This window comes from Uloborus diversus, chromosome 7 (genome assembly GCF_026930045.1).
Source record: "Uloborus diversus isolate 005 chromosome 7, Udiv.v.3.1, whole genome shotgun sequence".
In the NCBI taxonomy this organism is placed as follows: Eukaryota; Metazoa; Arthropoda; class Arachnida; order Araneae; family Uloboridae; genus Uloborus; species Uloborus diversus.
This window is the reverse complement of record NC_072737.1, coordinates 27,137,743-27,160,174: the sequence shown is the minus strand read 5'-3', so window position 1 is coordinate 27,160,174 and position 22,432 is coordinate 27,137,743. Positions and strand designations below refer to the sequence as shown.

Here is a 22,432-nt window from a genome sequence, read left to right as displayed (position 1 = left end):
GATCTTTAGCTAATTTTAAAAGGGATTCTTTGAATGCAAGTGTAGAAAATTTAAGAATTTTTCTGCGATAATTCTGCGTTTTGTTCTTCTCAGCCTTTTCATCCGCTTTTTCGCCACAAAATAAGCAGTGTTTTTTACAACAAAAGCTGGATTCATATTCACTTAATACCGCTCTAGTACGAGGTGGACTTACTTTTGAAGTACTGGATATGTTCATTAGGGTAAATTGAAAAAAATCAAAATCTGATAAACGCTAAGTAATAACCCGTTGGTTATGCAAAAGGATTTCGACCGCAAAAAATATCTTGAGGTGTCACTCCGCCTTGAAATGGATCATAAATGCATAAAAACTGGAAAAAGTTACAATAATTTCATCAAGTATCAAAATTTGATAAATTTGATGTTATCGCTCTTAATAGCAGGCTTTTTGTGTAGATTACACATTGCATAAGATCATTTTAATAATAAACTGTATTTTAAAGTTCCACACATGCGTTGAATCTTGAATTTGACCAATATAGTGTCAGAATTGATTAATACAGTGTTGCTCCGTACCTAGAGAAAAAACATTAGAAGTTATGATTTGTAAAAGTTTGCTTTCATATTAATTAATTCTTACATAGATACGGGAAAAAAGAGCAATAAAAGCATTTCTTATCTAGTAAAAAAAAAAGTTAATTCTCCACTTAGCCCATAACTTTGGCTCAAAATGTCAAATTTACCTATGATAGAGAACAAAGGTTAAGTATAAAAATTTTAAAATATAAATGTGGCTTGCAACAGCCCACATAAGTGATCCTTTAAAACAAAAGACGTTACTAAAGAAACTTTAATGGGTTTTGAGCCCTCAAATTGTAACCACATTAATTACAATAAAACATAAGTTTGGCGTGCGAGTTGAAGTATTTTGCTTCTCATAATTTTCAGTCTTGATTGAAATTGTGGCTTGATGGTATTGTGGCTTAATATTTCTAGATTCTAATCTGAATCGAATAAATCCATCCCTTTTGGTTAGACAACAAACTGTACCTGACACTTCTTTCTCTTATTTTGCCTATCGTCTCGCTGCTTCAGTATGACATGTGAGGTTTTGAAAGGCATACTACTCAGTAGGTACGCCATCAAGCAATTTCTTTCAAAATTTTATCGAAAGTCCCCTTTTTGAAAGAGGGAGCTGCCGGGTTTTACCAGTTCTGCTTATCAATGAGCTCATGGTATTCTCTCAGCTTCAAAATTGAAATCTGGAATTATAAATGTTCTTTGTCCATCTTCGAACTGGTCGTCGTAATCCGTCTCGAAACAAGTTCTCTGATGGTCATCCGCAATACCTAGTGTTATATTTTTTAGATTCTCAAAGTAATCAGTTTGCAGAACAAGAGCTGATGATCCAAACATAATACGATGACAAGTTTGAAGAATTCGATTGTACAGCGAAAATTTACAATTCCAGATTTCAACTTGAGTTCTTTGATAAGCAGAAGTGGGAAAACTCGGATCATCTTCTTAAAAAAGGAATATCAGATAAAGCTTTAAAAGAAATGGTGCTTGATTGCGTAACTATTGAATTATATGATTTCCAATACCTCACGTTATACTAAAGCAGTGAGACGACGCTCAAAATTAGATGAAGAAGCGTCAACCACAGTTTGTTGTCCAACCAAGAGAGATGGATTTTAGAATCTAGAAATCTTAACTACAATGTATCACTAAGGCCAAACATTGTCAGGAGTCAAGATAATTATGCGACTCGCCAGCCAAACTATGTTTTATTGTATGAAATGTGGTTACAGTTTGAGAGCTCAAAAAACATTTAAAGGGGGGCTGTTTCGAGGGGTATTTTTCTCAGTTTTTGGAGAAGGCTCTTGTTTTTTAGGGGGGGGGGCTCCACGATATTGAGCCCATGCCCTTAGTGGGTTGGGCACCTCCGGGTACGTGAACGATGCTACACGGAATTAGAATAGCCAGATGTTATTCAAGGCCATGCGAGTAGAGGGGATTCTGTAAGTGACTGGCTGTCTTTTGAGAGTACGCAATATCTGGGAAATGATTTGGTCTTGGAGATAAAAATCATAAGAACCATTTTTATAGAGAATTTTGAGATCTACAACTTTGGTCGGAGATACTTTTCGATAAAACTTACCGTTTTTGAGAAAAATCCAAAAAACCTAAAATTTTGACTTTTGACCCCGAATAACTTTTTTAGCGCACATGGGATCGACGGGGACTTTTGGCACTTTATTTGTAATGCTAAACCCAAGGTCTCTACAAAAAATTAGCTTTCCCGGAATTTTTGTTATTTGATCACTATTTTTATGTCTAAATTGACCGGGCTAAGACGATAGCTACTTTTTATCATGGAAAGTTTATTCTTAGAGCCAGTCAGCAATAGTGGAATGATTGCATAATTTGTACAAAGATAAAATGCGAAAGTTAAAAAATAAACCAAATTGAATTTGTAAGCAAACGGAAACTAAAAAAAACGAAGAACATTAATGCATAATTTTTAGCCTACTTTCCCAGTAAAAGTCAGAAAAAAGAAGAAAAAAGCATGAAAGAAGGCTTAATGCATCTTAAAAATATCCCGAAAAACAAAAAAAAAGTCAAAAATAAATAAAATAATTAAATAAATATCGAAAAATTAAAAATTGGAAAGTAGGGTATTGAGATGGGAAAAAATGTCTGTCGGTCTGTCTGTCTGTCGGTCTGTCTGTCTGTCCCCCCCTAATAACTTTTGAATGAATAGTCCGATTCGAACAAACTTTTTTTTGTTCGAAAGATCTCGGCAAGGACACCTCATTCCCATATTTCGCTTTTTGGTTTGAACTATTTTTTGTTCAATTTTGAACAGTTCAAAAAAACTTAACATTAGCTCCTGCGGGGAAATTCAAGGCAATTCCGAACTGTGAGGCGAATTTGCTTCAAACAAACTTTGTAGGAAAAAGCTTTTTATGAAAAACTTGTATATAAAATATCTTTTTGATTTGAACAATTTTCTGTTCAATTTTGAACAGTTCAAATCCCTTAACATTAGCGCCTACGGGGAAACTGAAAGTCAATGTAGATTCCGTACTTGAAGACGGATTTACTTCAAACAAATTTTGTTGGAAATAGCTCTTGACGCCGAACTCCAGACTCCGACTCCGAGAATTTAGGGGCACCTGAATCCGAATCCGACTCCTGTGCCCGACAATTAATCGGACTCCGACTCCCCGACTTCGACTATGACTTCCTAGCTTTGGCAAAAATTTATACACGGACAAATGACTGACTCCGATTCTTGGATATTCGACTCCGACTCCTTCATCCCAAAATTAGATTGACTCCGACTCCGACGCTATGGTTTTAACTGTGAAATAATTATTGTTGATGTGATTTGTTTTTATTTTAACGCTGAAGTTTTTATTTAGGTATTCAGTTTTCGGTGAATATACTCGAAGTCATTTATGTTTCTACATAAAGATACGCGCAGACGATTTTTTTTTTTTTTTTTTTTTTTTTTGACAATGAAAAGTATTTCTTTACGTTGACATTTTATTGTTTTTATTTATCTTGATAAGTGCATTAATTCATTTAAAAAATTATTTTTGGCAACAGGGGAAAAAGAAACGATTTTTTTTGATAGGATGTATTTATTTTAATGAGCTTATTAATTTTTATTATTTTTTTTTCGTTTTGAAAGCTGTTGAAGAATTTTTTTTTAATGGAAAAAAGTGTATTAGCTGCTTTGTTTAAAAGTTGCTGCTATTTTATTTGTTCGTTTTGTTTTTTTTTTTCTTTTTTTTACGCATCTAATTTTTTTAGATGAGTGAGGAATATTTTATTCCTAGAAAGTAGCTTAAAATATTGGAAAAATATGTTTGAAACAATTTGCGATTTCAGCTATTTTGAGAACATTGATCAGGTACTAGAAAGTAGTATGGGTATACGGGAAAGTAGGCTAGTCTAGTTCTAGACAGAACTTCTTGTTGTTGAAGTGTGTTCGGTGGCCAAGCCGCTAAGGGTCAAGCTCCTTGCTCCAGACAGCATCGGCTCAGCGAAGTTTAACGTGTGCCAATCATTAAGAATATACAAGAGTAAGTTTTGTACGTGTGGGTCTAAAGCTGCAAAGATACCTATCGTGGTTGAAATTGATCGTTAATTTCTGCAAGTACTCCAGAGCATATGCTCGACAAAGTTTTACCTGTACCAATCACTAAGAATATAAGTGATAAAGTTTTTATGTGTGTTGTGTCTTTCGTGGTGATGATTCCTATCAGATTGCAGGGCAGCAAGGAAATAAAAACCCTACCCTTTCGCTTGAAACTGTATATGAGAGGGTTTATATGCGTACATGCAGGGGCGCCCAAATGTGTAGTCGCTGTGATCTTCCAAAAATATCCTAATTATGCAAATTTTGCCTGACGACTGGGCAAAATTTGGAGTTTTATTCGGCAAAATTTGTACATAATGATTTGAAATTGTAATCATTCGACCAAATCAGGGGTGCCCCGATGAGAGGTCACTAGAACCACCCGAAAAACTCGTTATTCGGCACATTTTGCTTGACGATTCGGCAAAATTTATACTTCTATTCGGTAAAATTATCTTGCGGCAAAATTTGGAGTTCCATTCGGCAAATTGAGACTTTTTGCTCTCCTAAAAATTAAGTTCGAGGCGCCCCTGAGCACATATTTCCAAAGTTTTATTTAATGAAAAACTAAGGGGTAAAACCTTTTGAGTCAATAATTCAACCTACAAAACGATAGGAAATATCAAATGACCTGAACTGCACTCTTCCGCTTTTGTCACACACCAACTCCACAATGCCGATTCCTCTTGCAGATTAGGTTCGGCACGAAATTGAAACAAATGGATAACAAATGGGCAGCATTCGAATTTCGGATTCCCTCTCTCTAATGTGCCGCTTGCAGGGAGGAGGAGGAGGGATCTTCTGCAGGCACTGGGCACGCAAGATGCGCTTCCTTCCCATCCTGCTTATCAGTCGCGTGGCAGGTGCATCCGGCGGGAAAAAGGGTCTCGCCATTTTTAACGCTTGCGCGAGCGAGAGAGGCTTCGGTTGCGTGTTAGCATATGTCCAGATGGAATGATATGCCGAACGGTGTTGTGTGGAAAGAGAAGGATGCCTCCAAGATATCCCATTTCGAATCCTCCGACATGAATCTCGAGATGTCACTCCGTGTTGACGCTCTATTAAGGAAATTCGTTTTGCTGTTTCCAGTTGGGGGAGGTGGGGATGGGAAGGTCGAGAGTGTGTTCTTTTGATTTTGGGATCTCTGTTTAGAACTGACAAAGAAGAATTTTTATTAAGATTCAGAAAACTTTATTGGATTTCCATACCCCCAGAAAGATCTTTGTCATTGGCCCGGTTGTAGAATTTTTTTCAGTAGTCTGCAACGGAGAATAAAAGAACCTAAAAATAGTCCGATAGATAGACCAGCATTAGTCCCAAACCCAGATCTATAAATTTGTCCCCCCCCCCCCCCGAGCAAAATGTGTCGGACCCCTCCCTAGACGGCAGCAGTGCATACTTTAGATTAGTCATAGCAATTGCTATGACTTAGCAAAAGGGAATGATTGAAAATACAATGATAAATTGAAAATATACGACTAAAACGAAGATTAAAAAGCTTCAAAATAAAATAGAAAACTGAGACACAGGTAGCTGCGGGAGCAAGTGCTTTCGACCTCTTAGCCACTGAGGACTCCTGCATATATTTAGGAACCTTTGTTTAAACTTTTTTTTTCTACCTCACTTTGAACTTTTCGGTTAATAAAATTCGATTTCATATAAGGCACGATAACACAGCACAGCTTTTTTAACGTTTCCGGATTTTATTTCACAAATGGTGCAATCAATTTATTTAAGTCAATGTTTGCACTGAAAAGTTTAGCTTAGAAATATTTCGTAAAATTAAAGGCAACTAAGAACTTTTTTTTTTTTATAAAAGAAAAGTGTCTAAAGAGAATCAAATGCCAAAACAAGATTTCAACTTCGTATTTAAACGAAACGTTTCAACTGAGAGCATTATGTGCATAGCGGGACTCCGGTTGCAGAGCTGGAGATAGATATGAATCAAAAGCAAGCAAACAGTACTTGAGTCCACAGAAAAATAAATTCCTTTTTAAATCTCAAAATGCGCAGTGAAAAAGGAAGTCTTGCAGACGAAAAACCACCCAATCAACTTGTCCGCCCACAACGTCTGCTATGACATGCTTATCCATTATGCAAACATTCTAGACTAAGGAAATGGAAAAGGCAAAATGAATAACACCATTTTCTTGACGGAATAAAAAAGATATCCTTAATTTAGAAATTGCGATTACAGTGGTGGTCAACATTGTTTAACACTTAGACTTCGGAATTTTTAAAAACTTTGTGCGCTCCTAGAAAATGTTCGTTTCACAAAAGGCGAACTCTGTTGCATCATTTTAAATAGAGTTTAATACTGAATTCAATACACCAAAAACATAATTCTCATATTTGCATCACAAGAAAAAAGTTAAGCAGAAAAAATTGTAATTTGATTGCATAAGAAACATTTTTCCTTCTTCACAACAAAGCACAATAATGACTTGTCCCAACTGTAAACATGACATCAGCTTCAGTTGTTAGCTATTAACATTTGATTGATTCCCAGAAGACAAACAGTGATTGGCCAAGAAAGTTAGACATGACAAACAACTTCAACTGTTTGAGTTTAGGTTAAAGTACAAATAATTTGTATTGTGCTGCAAATATTTGAACTTTGTTCTTTTGAGTTCTGTACTAAATGATTTTAAAATAATATGTATGGATTTGCATTTTGTGGAAGCGTAACATTTTCCATAGTCATTTGAAGTCAAAAAACGAAAATTTTTCAATAGCGTCCACAATTTTGGAAAACACTACAGTAGAACCTAACTAATCCGTACTAATAGGGGATCCAGGTCGTCCGAATTAATAGAAGTACGGATTGAACAAAATAACCAATAAATTGAGCCAAAGTACAAGTACATAAACAAACTACTGTGCGCTGTTAAATTTATATTTTGAATTCAAGATAATGAAATGTAAAACTGCATTTGAGAAAATTAAGTATAGTTAGTACTCACATTATTTTACTTACGATAAACGTAAGATAAAAACTACAGTAGTATCCAGTGCATATAAATGCCTGTCCGAATTAAGCAAAGTTCGGTTTAATAACGTCCGGATAATGAAAGTTTACTGTATGTTCAAATAAATTTTAAGTAGAAGCAACAGTAGAGACATTTGTTGTGCAACTATCATTTAAAAAAAAATCGATTTTCCTTTTAATTTTCAAGAGAAACCTTATGCAAGAACAGTGATATTGTTATGGTAAAATTTCATTTATTTTTTAGCTTACGAATTTTATTAATTTCTGAGTAGAAAAACAAAATCACAAAACATAATTATATTTTTAATCCTGATTTACACAAATAAATGCCTAAATAATTCATAGGAATTATAAACTACGACTAAAGCAATTACGAATTTATACGGCTATAGAAATTTAATAGAAAACATATCGGCACAAATACAACTTAAAAAAAAAAGCAAATTGACTCAATCAGAAATAAAGATAAATTATTTTGGATTGATATCCCCATCTTGCGTATCATTTCACTTTCATTTTACTTTTGAAGTATGTGAAGTTTGTACTTATCTTTGCATCTATATGGAAATCGGCATTACTGCATCGGAATTATTATTTATATATAATTTGAAAACAGCATTTGTTAACTTATTTGAATATGGTATGAAATCATTGCAAGAAAGTTACTTAAATACAGTGTGAAAAAAACATTTTTGCCTCTGAATTACTGTTTAAATATGGTGTGAAATCAGCATTGCTGCATTTGAATTACTTCTTAAGTACGATGTGAAATCGACATCGTTGCATCTGAATTATTATTCAAATATGGGATGAGAAAGCAGCATTTTCGCATCTGAATAATTTATTAAGTACGGTTCAAAATCAGCATTAATGCGCCTGAAATTTATTTTAAATACAATGCGAAACTATCGTTATTGCATCACAGTAATTATTTAAATACAATGTGAAGTAAAAGTCCTTGCATCTGAATTATTATTTTAATACAGTGCAAAATCTGCGAAAAAAGCATTATTGCGGCAGATTTAGTATTTAAATACAATGCTAAACAAAAGTCCTTGCATCTGAATTATTATTTAAATACAGTGCAAAATCAGCATTATTGCCTTTGAGTTATTAAAATAATGTGAAAAAAGCATTATTGCACCAGAATCATCTTTTAAATAGTATGAAAAAAAAAGTATTCTTGCACCAGAGATATTATTTAAATACAATGTGAAGTAAAAGTCCTTGCATCTGAATTATTATTTTAATACAGTGCGAAATTTGTGAAAAAAGAATTATTGCGCCAGAGTTGCTTTTTGAATACAATGTTAAATAAAAGTCCTAGCATCTGAATATTAATTAAAATACAGTTCGAAATCAGCCATATCGACTCTGAGTCATCATTAAAATAGCGTGAAAAAAACATTATTGTACCAGAATTATCATTAAAATAGCGTGAAAAAGCATTATTGCACCAGAGTTATCCTTTAAATAGAGTGAAAAAAGCATTATTGCACCAGAGTTATTATTTAAATACCGTGTGAAAAAAGCATATTAAATATTGGGTAAAAATCAGTATATTAATGCATAGTATATATTTATCAGTAAATCAGTATATTATTGCATATAACTTATCCGTGAGAATGTATGTCCTACAATGTGTTTTATTTTTCCAAAACCGTATTCAGTTTTTAAACTACTACATACCATAATCCAAAGGAATGAATTCCGTCTCAAATAACATATAAATCCAAGTATCTTCGGGAAACATAATTCAATAAAATCCACTCACCTAGGAAAAACAAAAGAAAATTATAACATGAAAAACAAAAGGGAATGCAAAGAAATAACTATTATACTTAGACCAGTAAAACTAAAAAAAAAAAAGGAAAAATTAATTTGAATTTTGACATCTTGAATTCAAATTATGTTTTTCGCAATCACGAGTGTCTGTATGTAGGCGTGTGTGTTTGTGTGTGGGGGTTATGTGTGTTGTGTATAGGGGTATGTGTATGTGTGTGTGGGCATGTGTGTTTGTGTCTGTGTGCTGGCATAAGTGTGGGCAATTGTGTGTATGAATGTGTGTAGGGGGGGTATGTGTATGTGTGTGTAGGCATATGTGTTTGTGTCTGTGTGCAGGCATGAATGTGTGGGTAGTTGTATGTGTGTGTATGTGTAGGTGTCTGTATGTATGCGTGTGTGTATGTGTTTGAGTGTGTGTATGTGTTTGTGTATGTGTGTGGGTGAATGTATGTGTATGTGTGTGTGTGTGTAGTTGTGTATGTATGCACGTGTGTGTAGCATATGGATGCAACCTGGAGACGGCTTTCGTTATAGGAGCAGCATCGTGAGGAGCCGGTCGACGGTGATGGTGCGGAGGGTGGCGGTGGGAAAATAAAATGATAGCACGCCAAAAACAGTCAAATGAAAGCAATAAGCAATCGTGATTGCTCAAAATAAATAAGAGCTTAACTTTTACTATTTTATCAATCAGAAAATTATGCAACGTGAAAAAAAGTAATGCAAAGTAATAACTATATTACTTTAATTAGTGAAAACTTAAAAATTGAGTTAAGGCTTAACTTTTATTAAAGAAAATTACCTCATAATATCAGAGAACAAATCTAATCGAGCTTTTATTCCACGTTCTAATTGCAGACACGTGCGAAAATAACTTGATAACACCCTTCTAATTGCACAAGGTCATAAAACGAGAGAGGATCGCAAACACACGTGTTATTTTTATGCGTCGTAATTTCTCCAAACCGTAATTGTCAATGGGGAAAAAATTCTTACAGCGCATCGAGGGTTTTTTAATGTATCAGAAGGATCTCATTTAATTCAATAGCAAAACTGCATTTTAATGATTTGGATCGGATGGATTTTTGTTTTCTCGTTTGAGGCAAACTCAGTCTGTCTTGAAAAGAATACTAAAAACAACCATAATGTACTATTAAAAATGAAAGAATATGGATATTATCTTAAAAACATTAAAATGCAAATATTTTATTGAAAACGGCACATAAATATTAAAATTGCTTAGTTTTACTTTTGCTCAGCAATGTAATCATGATTTATGTATCAAAAGATTTTTTACAAATTTGCGTATCGTTGCCTATGCACACCAGAATTTGATATTTAATATTTTAATGCTGTTTAAGAAAATAATAACATTAAAAATACCGCAAAGCCATATCTGATAGACAAATGTGTGTAGTTTTCCAATTAATTCTCATTGCATGTTTTTCATTACGTACTAATTTATAACAGTTTAAAAACGAATATGAATCTTTCCCTTTCATATGGGATGTACTTTCAGAAAAAATAATAATGGCGTCGTTTGCAAAATTTTGAAAGTATTTTTTCTGAAAGAGCATGCTTAAAAACATAGGATATGACCATTTTTTAATAATTTGTTGAAGTTTAATATTTTTAAAAAATTACTTAAATCGGTGAGCTTTCATTGTTTACATTTATTGGCGATGACATCACAAATGAGAAATGCCATTGAGGGTTGCCATTCACCGTGTAAAATATTTAATTCGCATCTTTACTCACGTGCAGGGCTGCGGAGTCGGAAGGAAAATGACCGACTCCGACCCCGACTCCGACTCCTGGATTTTGAAACGCCCGACTCCGACTCCGACTCCAAATTTTTTAAAATTGTATTTTTCAATTCCCTCTCTCCCTTCAGGAGAAAGGGGAAAACCTCTAAACAGGGATTAAAATATCAATTCCTTTTTATGAAAATTTCGCATTTTGTTTGTAAACCCAAGACGCATACAACGTTAGAAATTCAATTTAAAAATTAAATTTTCCAATAGTTACGAGTTTAAAAATGAGATGACTTAAAAATCCCTTTAAAAAAACTGAAAAGGATTACCTATAATTTGCCCCTCTTTAATATTTAACAAATAGATACTTATCAAATCGTGTGCTTTCAATTTTTGAAAGTTGTAATTTGAGAGAAAAAAAGCTTTTTTTTTTCTAAGTCCAAGTTCTTGAGAGGGGGTGGTTTGCCCCGGGTGACACCCATGTGGTAGGTGACACCGGAAGTAGATTTCAGAGTTTATAAAAAGTATAAATACTTTAATTCTGAAAATGTTCCCTATTATATTTTAAATTATATTTCATCAATAAAATTTCAACGAAAATAGGACACATGCGTCAGGAGCAAAGTTTACACAAAATGCGGTGGTATACAGATTTGTACGAATAGTTTTTTCTATACCTATATTTCTTCTTCGCTAAATTTTTAATTTAAATTTTATTGGCTGCTTTAGAATTAACCTTAATATGAAGATTTTAAGATTAACTGCAATTATTGAGTATTGTAATCAAGAAATCATTTATACTTATTTTGTTCCATACTTTTTAGTGAGAACCAAACTTATAGAAATAGTCTTAATAAAGAAAAAAAAAACATTAGATTATTTCATCGGATCTTTTGTATTCATGCTTTCGTGCCAGAACTTATTTGAATTTGTCGATCACTCTCAAAAGTTTTCACCTGAGGTACGGGCCCCGACTTACTATTGTTACGTTCCTTTTACTATTTTATAACTGAGATCGAACAAAACACTATATTTTTATTTTTATTTGAAAGTGATTACTTGAAAATGTTAGGCGACAAAACCGTTTGTTGACAGTTGCTATATATTAGTTAAGTTAAAAAGCAAGCAAACTAGGGAACGGCTACAGAAAGTTCGATAAGCACTCAAGCTAGCTGATTGCCATAATAGTAGTTATTTTTTCAGTAGTAGCTTTTTATACATGTAATCGAAACAATTGGTAGTAGTCAGTTTTTAAAAAATACAATGAGAGTCAGTAAAAATGAAAGACAAAAAGAAGCCCGGAGTCGGAGTCGACATGTTTTCTAACGACTCCGACTCCAACTCCTTCACCCCAAAATTAGCCCGACTCCGACTCTTCGACTCCGACTCCGACTCCACAGCCCTGCTCACGTGTATTGGCAACGATAGGGTTGATAGCAAGCGTAGAGTGCAATTTTAATTCGCTGCTTGATTATCATAAAGTGAAAACGTAGTAGAAAGATGCGGCAGGCAAAGTGCAGCACTTGTGACGTTATAAAAGACCACGCCTTGTTTGAAAAATCGGACATTTAAAAAAATTAATTTAAAAAAAAACTGTTGGGGAAAATGAAAGTATTTTCTGAGACCATGTTATTTTTTTTGCTGATTCTATCCATTTCAATGACTAAAAGTAGTACTTTTGACTGAAGGAAACCACCCCATTCTTAAAAGCAGTTTTCTATCTTTAACTCATGGACGTCCCAGTGCCGGATCTTCGATTTTTCGGAACTTGGAAAAAAAATTTGAAACTGCCGCAATTACTCATCATCCTACAAATTTTTGTATAGTTTCAACGAAAAAATACACAGAAACAGTGTGAATTTGAAGCCTCCCAAAAGTTACCGACTGGGGCAAGGGACTCGGCTTGCTCCCCCCTAGATCCGGCACTGATGTACAGTATACCTCCTACTATTTCCTGACAACTGAATTTGTCTCGTATATTATACAACAGTTACATTTTTAACTTTCAAACTAATATGATCACTGTTGAAACCAGGGCTATGGAGTCAAAGGGGGGGGGGATGCCAGACTCTGACTTCAAATCCGACTCCTAGAGTTTTAGATCCTCCGACTCCACAACTCCAACTCCGCATTCCTGGATGAGGGGCGGACCCGAAGGGAAAATTACCGACTTTGAATTCCTTTGAATTTTAAAGCCTTCAATTCCCGTCTACTACTCTTTTACTCCCAAATTAGTTCGATCCCACGACTCAGTCGGATCAGGCTGTACAGTGAAACCTGTGTAAGTTGACCACTTGCGGTGCATTACTTTAGTGCTCAACTTAAACAGGTGGTCAACTTACAAAGATTGATTTATATGATAAGGGGTAATTCCGTGTCTGAAAAAAGCGGTCAACTTAGACAGGTGGTCATTGGTCAACTTACAAGGGTGGTCAACTTCACAGGTTTCACTGTACAGTGAAACCTGTGTGACCACTTGCGGTGCACTACTTTAGTGGTCAACTTTTAAACAGGTGGTCAACTGATAGAGGTTGAATTATATGATATAGATCTAATTATGTGCCTGAAAATAGCGGTCAACTTAGACAGGTGGTCAACTTACAAAGGTGGTCAACTTTACAGGTTTTACTGTATCAGAAATCCGACGGAAGTTTTGCTTTTATTAATAAACTCTGATTCCGCAGTCATCGCAAAGTTACGGAGAGAATATGACCGACTCCGACGCCGATTCTCAACATTTTAAAGCCAGACTCCGGCTCATTTACAACAAAACCAGTCCGACTCCGCAACCTTGGTTACTACACCATTTCAACTCCAAGCATTTCTACGATATCCGATTAAATATTTAGAATCGAAACAGCTGCGCAACTTGGAAAAAAGCGGCGAGTTTATTCAACTTAACGATAACTCTTAGCTAGAATGTGACATTGCACTGAAACTGCTGATCTTGTGCATATATCGATGGAGTGTGAGTCAGACGTCGATGATGAATCATAGACAAGCGATGCCGAAAATAAAAAATTCCGATTGCATCAGTTTTACTTATCGTCTTACATGCTGCGAATTCCCAAGCTCGCTGTAATTGCATTACGCCGCCAAGATAGCAAACACGGCGGCGCTTTCAACTTTAACTGCGGCGGATCGATTTAAAGTAATATTTGCTTCGAAGAGATTCATTTGCATAAAACATTAATCAGAAGGAAATGATTTGCTGAAACACTGTTTTGCAAGTTTTAGAAATAATATGTGTGGGTGTTGCAGAAAAATGCATATACATTTAAAAATAGGAGATAAAAAGTAACTATTTGGTACAACATGTTCTTTTTTTTAAATTCTTCTTGCAGTCAAAATATTCAATACTAGTGGTACCCGCACGGCTTTGCCCGTAATAGAAAATTAAAAGGTCTTTTGGTTCGCCTGTATATTTACAAATAATGTATGGTGAATTTTCTCGCCAATTGGCTTGTACCCAAGTTACGGTTCCACGTTATGATAATTTCGTAATTTACTCGTCCATCTCAGGATAATTTTGTTCTTAAAATTGGAATAGAAAAAGAACCACATCAAATTTTTGAAAAATTGCTTCAAGGTGCACATCTCCATGCTACAAACTAACTTTGTGCCAAATTTCATGAAAATCGGCCGAACGGTCTAGGCGTTATGCGCGTCACAGAGATCCTGACAGAGATCCGGACCACTATAATTCGGATAGAGAGAGATCCTGACAGACAGAGAGATTTTAAGCTTTATTATTCGTAAAGATGTGACAAAGACGTTTCACAGATTGGTACTTAATTTTGATATCTTTCATTTGTATTTTTAGTAGTTGCAATTATTTTAATTTTATTGTTTTTCTAAATTGCATTACGCTGTTGATTTAAAATTGTTGTGTGTCTGATATTTTCTCATATTATTCGGGAAAAAAAATACTTTTTTAGCAGAGGAGACAGAAGAAATTAAACAGAATGAAAACAAGTACTTGTTTTTGTTTTTTAATATACCTAAAGGACTGTCCATAAATGATGTCATTTTTTAAACAAATTTGACCTCCCCCCCCCAACTTTACTTTCCTCTACCACTCCCCTTGTCACATGTGACACTATTTTTCATAAGCATCTCGCTACAAAAAAATATGTGACATCACGCTTTTTTACCCCCTTGTCCCAAACTGTCACAATTTCACGAATCCCCCTCCTCTATCAAAGCGTGACATCCTTTTGGGGCGATCCCCAAGTCAGAAGTTATCATGACAGCCAATTTTCCATTCAAGCTTAATTGTTTCACCACATTCCTTAACTCCAAATATACCAGAAATCTGACGGAAGTTTTGCCTTTATTAATATGCTACAAATCTACAACATAACTCCATCGAAGCGAAAAACGTTAAAGCAGAAAATATTTTGATTTTATTAACACACAAAAGCATAAATCATTTTTATTTCAGTCTTACACATGCAGAACGTTGAATTTTACACACAAAACAAAATTCGTTGACATCCTCATACAAATAATAGCCGACGATCGAGTAATCCGCGTGTTTCAACAATGAAACTCGCCATGATAATTTGATAATATGTTTTGGTAATGTTTAACTTGCAGGAAAATGCTTTATTGTGGCAAGGCTGAACTGGATCTGCTATTTTAACTGTTTTACTGCTGTCATTCCAGGAGAATGAAGAAACGAAAAAGTGATCAACAATGAACGCTATCTACTGGAGTTTAGGGTTAATCCACTGGAATTCAGGTAAAAATGTCAACTATCAAAATATCCCCAAACAGGCAATTGCTTTCTTCAAATGTAGAAGCAATTTTCACCGTTCATACCGTGACGGGCGACTTTCTAGTAAGAAATAATACTTAATCCTCACCAGGAAACATCACGAGTTCAGTAATCATGAAAAAAGTTAAAAATGGTCGCATTCGAAAGAGTATCTTTAGAAAAAAATTTGACCCAAATATTGTGTGCCCTCGTCCTTTTGTTTTTGAGATATGGGGGGGTCAAAGTCTGTCGAAATCTTACGAAAATTCGCCAAATTTAAAGACTTGGCAAGAAATGGAAAATACCACGTGATTTCATCGCATGCGTCTAGCAAGACTCTCATTTCCATTCCTGGTCATCTGCAAAGCGCGTAAACGATGTTTTGAATTAACCCTTTACTTGTGTGGGTAAAATTAAAATGTAACTAATTTAACTTTGTAATCGTGATAATAATGCATTTCAGAATTTAAGTGCGTTTCAAGTGTGTTTTACTTAACCAATTTAAGTTTGTACTCTTGTAATGAAATGTGTTGTAAGTAATTAATAATTATGTTCGAGAATTAATATGAATAAGTAAAAAAAAAACATGCTTGTTAAAGCTTACATATTGAAAATAAAATGGATAGTTTTTGATGTTGAAAGAACATGATCATGGATTGTAGTATCCCAGCTCTTATTTATTTTTTCAAAAGTTATTATCATTCATGAAGTTTTATTGTCTGACCACTGCTAGCGAAAATGTTTAATTTTTAATTTAAAATCGAAAAAAATAATAATTTAAAAAAAAGAAAACAACGGATAGTAACTGTCAAAAATTTGCACAGCAAAACTAATGATGTCAGAAATTACTTCATAACAGATTCTTATTAAAAATTTTATAGTCGACGTTCATTACAACAACCCCTGTAGTTCGAAAAAGTCTGTCACTGCAATTGAAAGTCGCTATAACGTAAATGCACATCATATTGCATGTTATTTAGTCATTTTTAAAAATACTGAAGTCACTTTTACCAATTATGTTTCACGTTAAAAGGGAATTCAAATACGAGCAAAATAAAAATTAATACAGTTTTTTTTTTATTTGACTTGTTAGAGGGTTTACACATAACTTGAAAACGATACACATAACGAAAAACACACTGGAAATAACTGACAGAAATCGCTTTTTTTTTAATTTGAGAACATGGTTTGAAATCTTTAAAAATGTCGTTTTCTTCGTATTTAGATACTGTTGAAGACTTCAGATTTACGACTATTCAAAAAAAAAAAAGACTTTAAAGTGTGTTTACCGTTTCTCTACGGTTATCACATTTTTTTTAAAACAGTTTCATTATCGAATAAACTCTTTCAGTGGAAATATTTCACCCGCAGAAGCATAAAAGTTTTAAACATCAGTTTTTTAACAGACAGTCTTAAGAATAACAAAAAATTAAATTGTTTTTACAATAAAATAAAACAAATGTTTCGGGCTGTGGCGTTTTCCCCTATACAGTTGCACGTTAATATCCCGGAACACAAGCCCCTAAAAATTTCAATGCCGCAGTCTGTGCCACGACACCCCGCGCCATGGTAGTCATCCCCGAGTAAAGAATTAATGCGATATTTCTCACGCGCTTTGGTGGTGACCAAATATGGAAGTGAAATGTCTTGTCAGATGCAGATGTTGAATTCGCGCCTTACCTTCCATTTCTGAACAAAACTCGCTAAATGTGGCGACTTTACTAAAAATTTCGGCAATTTTTAAGACATCATGTTTCGATAACGTGGTCACGAGGGCACGTAGTTTCAGTGCCATAAACATGTTTTCCAATGCTCTTTCGAATGCCACCAATTTGGAATTTTTTTGAATTTCCTTGATCGTGATGTTTCCTGGTCAGCAGGATTCAGAAAACATTTTGGCTATAAGTTAAAAAGAATATAAAAATCGCAAAGAAAGTCAGGTTAATAAATCTGCCACAATTCTTCAACGTTAAAATCCTCAACGAAATGATACCCTTTAAAGAAAAAAAAAATATTACTTTGATCGCGCTACTTATTTTACTAATATACTAGAAATTAAATGTAAAACACCAATAGTATGTCTTGGTATGCATTTCTATATTATTATTATTTTTTTTTAATAATTTTGCACAGGCAGAACTTAAAAAGCTTGACTCACAAACATATGACATCTACCCACAAGACAAGGAATTATATTACAAGTTTTTTATTGAGCTCAGAAAAACTTTCAATTATAAAGTTAAAAAGAATATCAAGATGAAAATAAATAAATAAATAAACAAAAATAACTTTGCTATAAACCCTCAAAAATAAAATTTTCATCAGTACGAAACACGTTACAACATTCCCCCCCCCCCTTTCAACTTTTTCCCGTCAGAACTGCTTTTATCGCTCAAATTATTTCGCTTTTAAAAATCAAAATAAACACAAAAACCAAGGAAAAATATTTCCTTAAACATCAAACACAAGCAAAACTTAAAAATTTACCCACAAACTGAAAAAAAAACTATACCACATACACTTCTTCAACCAGACAATCAAACCTCCCCCATCTCCAACTCCTTTACAAGTGTCTGAAAACACACTGAACTTGAGCAAAAGTTTTTAAATGTTAATCTATCTCTATCTCATAAAACCGAGACCTTCAGCAGAGAGAGAAAACGGCCGGATGGGAGGAGAGGATGGAGAGAGAGAACAGGTAAGAAGAGGAAGAAAAGCTCTCTCTCATCCCCGTCTGGATCGATCCGGTGAATGACCGCGCAGACTGGGATCGATCGGTTCGTTCCGAAAGGTCATTCTTGGTAGGAAGGAGCTTCATTCAAATATGGGTTACTGTTGCATCGGGGAGAGGATGGGAGGGGTGGCAAAGAATATGTAACGTAATAAGATCAGTGCGGTCATTAGAAGGATACTATGTAGCAGTAGCGGAGAGAGGACCGATTGCGGTTGTGATGCTGATGGGGAATTTGCGGGTATAGTCAGGTTAATGGGAAGGTAAGGAGTTGTAATTCAAAATTTGCATACCATTTACTGATCAGTTTTGTGGGGGGTTTTGTTTTGTTTTTTAATTGTCCGGTATGCGTTAAACATATGGAACGGAAATGTATGCAATAGGATCAGTTCGATAGTTACCGAACACTACATAACAGTTACGGAGATAAAACCAATTGCGGTTGTGACGCTGACGGAGACTTTGGAGATAGATTAAAAAAACGGTATGGAGTTGAAAATCAAAATATGCATATCATTTACTGATTTTTCTTTTTTTGTCTTTGATTGTCCGGCATTCGTTAAATATATGGAACGGAAATGTATGCAATAGGACCGGCTCGATAATTACCGAACCTTATGAGGAATTCTCGGAGAGAAAACCAATCGTGGTTATTAAAGGGACGGTTAGGAGTTGGAAGTCAAAATTTGCATATCATTTACTGATCACTATACGTTTTTTTTTCGTCTTTGATTGTCCGGCATTCGTTAAACATACGGAACGGAAATGTATGCAATAGGACCGGTTCGATAATAACCGAACATTATGTAGCAGTTACGGAGAGAAAACCAATTGCGATTATTAAAGGAACAGTAAGGATTTGAAAGTCAAAATTTGCACATCATTTACTGATCACTTTTTTTTTAATTGTCCGGCATTCGTTTAGCATATAGGACCGGTTCGATAGCTACCGAATTCTATGTAGCAGTTACGGAGGGAAAACCAATTGCGGTTATTAAAGGGACGGTAAGGAGTTGAAAGTCAACATTTGCATAACATTTACTTACATCACTTTTCTTTTTTTGTCCTTGATTGTCCGGCATTCGTTAAAGATATGGAACAGAAATGTATACAATAGGACCGGTTCGATAATAACCGAACATTATGTAGCAGTTACGGAGAGAAAACCAATTGCGATTATTAAAGGAACAGTAAGGATTTGAAAGTCAAAATTTGCACATCATTTACTGATCACTTTTTTGTTTGTTTGTTTTTTTAATTGTCCGGCATTCATTAAACACATGGAACGGAAATGGATGCAATAGGATCGGTTCGATAGTTATCGAACACTACGTAACAGTTACGGAGATAAAACCTTTTGCAGTTGTAATGGTGACGGGGAATTTTATTGTTAGATTAAAAGGACGGTAAGGAGTTGAAAGTCAAAATTTGCATATCATTTACTGATCATTTTACTTTTTTTTTAACTTTGATTGTCCGACATTGGTTAAAAATATGGATTGGAAATGTATGCAACAGGATCGGTTCCAATAGTTACCAAACGCTATGTAGCAGTTACGGAGATAAAAGCAATTGCGGTTGTAAACACCGACACTGACGGGGAATTTGCATAGTCAGGTTCTAGGCGGTAAAGAAAAAAGCAAAGTCAACATTTGCATATTATATTTACAGATTGCTTGTGGTTTTTCCTGGTTTTTGGACTGTCTGGTACTCGCTAAACATATGGAATGGGATTGTTTGCTGTAGGATCGGTTTGACAAATTGAAGAATACTATGTAGTAAACAGTAATGAGACGGAAAAGTTACTGATAGTCGGATTAAAAAGTCGGTAATGAGAAAAACAAATGTCAAATTTTGCATATAACTTACTGATAACAATCAAAATCAAGGAAAATCATGAGTTAAGTATTCGTTAACCATAAGAAATAGGACCGGTTGATAGTTACCAAATACTACGTTGCAGTTACGGTGAGAAATCGAATTGCGGTTCTAACGCAATTAAAGATAAAGGAATAAAGCCCCTGAGTTATGGTTTCTATTACGCAATCAATTTTTGCCTTTATTTTTCGTTCTATCTGGAATATAATATTAATGTAAATAAATATAGCAGCTTTTTGAGGTACGTAATCATTTTTTCCAAATTTAAATAAAAAAAACCACGAGAACAAGAAAATTACCTCAAAAATAATTAACCCTATTCCGCAACGAATTACTGTTGCACTTAATCAGGAAAGATTAAAATACTTTTCATTGAATTAGGAAAATCCGCTGAGTTCAAATGAACCCATTTGAATGTGGAGGAAAAAATGCTTGTGACTCGGCACCCGTACAACAAAAACCGCAGCGTCCGCCATATTGGGCTTCCATTCGAGCGCGTCACAATTTCAGGGTCGCGACCGCGGCAGCATCCCGGAAAAAGGACGACGTTGTTTTGCAGTTTTGGACTCGATGCTTCCTCTTCGTCGAAAACGAAAACGGAAATGAAAGCTGCAGGGTTCAAGAAAAGAGCTCGTTTTCTGCATAAAAAGAGCCAAATCTAATTTCACGTGAATGAATGAATGTTTAATTATTTTCCGAAAACAGATTGAAGGGCGGAGAATAATGGCTGGAGATCAAAGTAGATAAATGTCTGAGTCATCTTAAATTCCATTCCTCCATCTTCTTCACGCGATCTTGAACTTGTACGAAACAAGAACCAGGAATGTACGCAATTGAGTCATTCCACGGAAAAGCCGCCATTTTGTCTCGCACGTGACAACTGATATATTTCATTTAAAAGGTAATGATCAAACTTTTTTTGCGAAAGAGATCACAAGTTCACTTGCAATTTCTTAGGAAAAACATTTGGTTCATTACTTTTATCTATTATTATTATTTATTTATTTTTTTTAACGGAAATACATTAACGGTTAGATGACTAAAACTTCATTGCCTTTTCCCCTGCATACCGAGTTTTTGTGCTATTTAATTTTTTTTTAAATTATTGCTTATTATTATTAATTTTATTTTGGGTTCAGGGCCGTATACAAGGGGGATGGGGTTCTTAGGGTTCACCCCCCCCCCCGCCAGAAAAGTTCGGTTTGACATTTAAATGTGTTGTTTATATTTAAACATCTTCAAAACATATTGATCTAAAACTGAAATGTCTTTCATATGTATATTAATTGCATAAAACGCTTTCATAATAGATAACACGACGACTTGAACATAAGCACAAATAGCGCAAAGCTCCACATGAAAGTTTCTAAACCCTCCCCGAAATTATTTTCTGGTTACGGCCCTGATTTGGTTTAATATTCTTACTTCATATTGAGGCACTTAAGTTTGAATAATTTCAAATTCCAATTTCGGAATCTTTCTTGGCATGTAACAATATTCCCTGGCTGCCATGTAACACGTCCAGTTTGATAAATTCTCATCTCTTGAGGTGATCGAGCGTTATATCGTTCTCCCCGAAGCTGTGATTTATCTTGGGGGATTTTTTTTAATTTTATTTCAGGGAAAGTTTTTATTGAAGTTTCATTTTCTAAAAATAATAATAATAATAATAAAATGATCTGAAAGAAACAAAGATTAAAACCGGTAACGCGTTCATTACAATACATATAAAACATTCAATCAACTTCAATGTAAGTTAATTAATACAGACACTGCCCGAAAATACTAAGGAACTAAAATATGTCAAAGTCAAATAAATGAGCAAAATTTTCTAGTTTGTTTCATGTGATGGGAGCGTATTACAAGGGAGGAAAAACCCTCCCCATACCACAAAATGCTTCGCTTGACAGCCGGCGAAAAAAAATTGCTCGTCTTTTTAATCTAGCAGAGGGGAACGGAACAGGTAAAAGGCAAAATGACCAAACTAATTCATCAATTTGTCAAGATAGAAATATCGACAGGTTAAACATTTGAAAGCCAGAAACTTTAAAAAATTAGAATTTGTCGACCAGCAAGCAGTCTCGAACTTAACTTTTTGGGAAGGTGGAAATTCTCTTTTTGCCGAATGGAGCTTCAAATTTTGCTAAATGAAGATAATTTTGCCAAATCGTCAAACTAATTGTGCCGAATAAGGATATTTTCGAAAGGACACAGTGACCTCCCAGGATTCCCATCATTGCGCCAATGCCAGCAAGCTCCAAATTAAAACGCAGTTAACAACAGTCGAGAAAATCTTTTCACTAATCAAGGTACGGTGGTTGGCGAAAGAACAGAACTGAATCGAAACTGCAGTTGGGGCAAATTTAACCTAGCAACGTTGCGAAGGCTACGCAGGTCCTAATCACAGCAA

At 34.7% G+C, this 22,432-nt stretch overlaps 1 protein-coding gene across 2 annotated transcripts in view; it reads right to left on the bottom strand.

Annotated features, from left to right (window-relative positions):
• Positions 1–22,432, bottom strand: part of LOC129226504 (Krueppel-like factor 6) — a 270,656-nt gene that overhangs the window by 107,762 nt on the left and 140,462 nt on the right. The window contains exon 1 of one of the 2 annotated variants that reach the window (XM_054861116.1): positions 8,808–8,838. The exons of the other annotated variant lie outside the window; for it this stretch is intronic. Within the exon in view, the coding sequence (XP_054717091.1) occupies positions 8,808–8,810 (3 nt within the window). The 5' untranslated portion in view covers positions 8,811–8,838. Of the gene's footprint in view, positions 1–8,807; positions 8,839–22,432 lie in introns of those variants that run through there. 2 annotated transcript variants of the gene reach the window in all.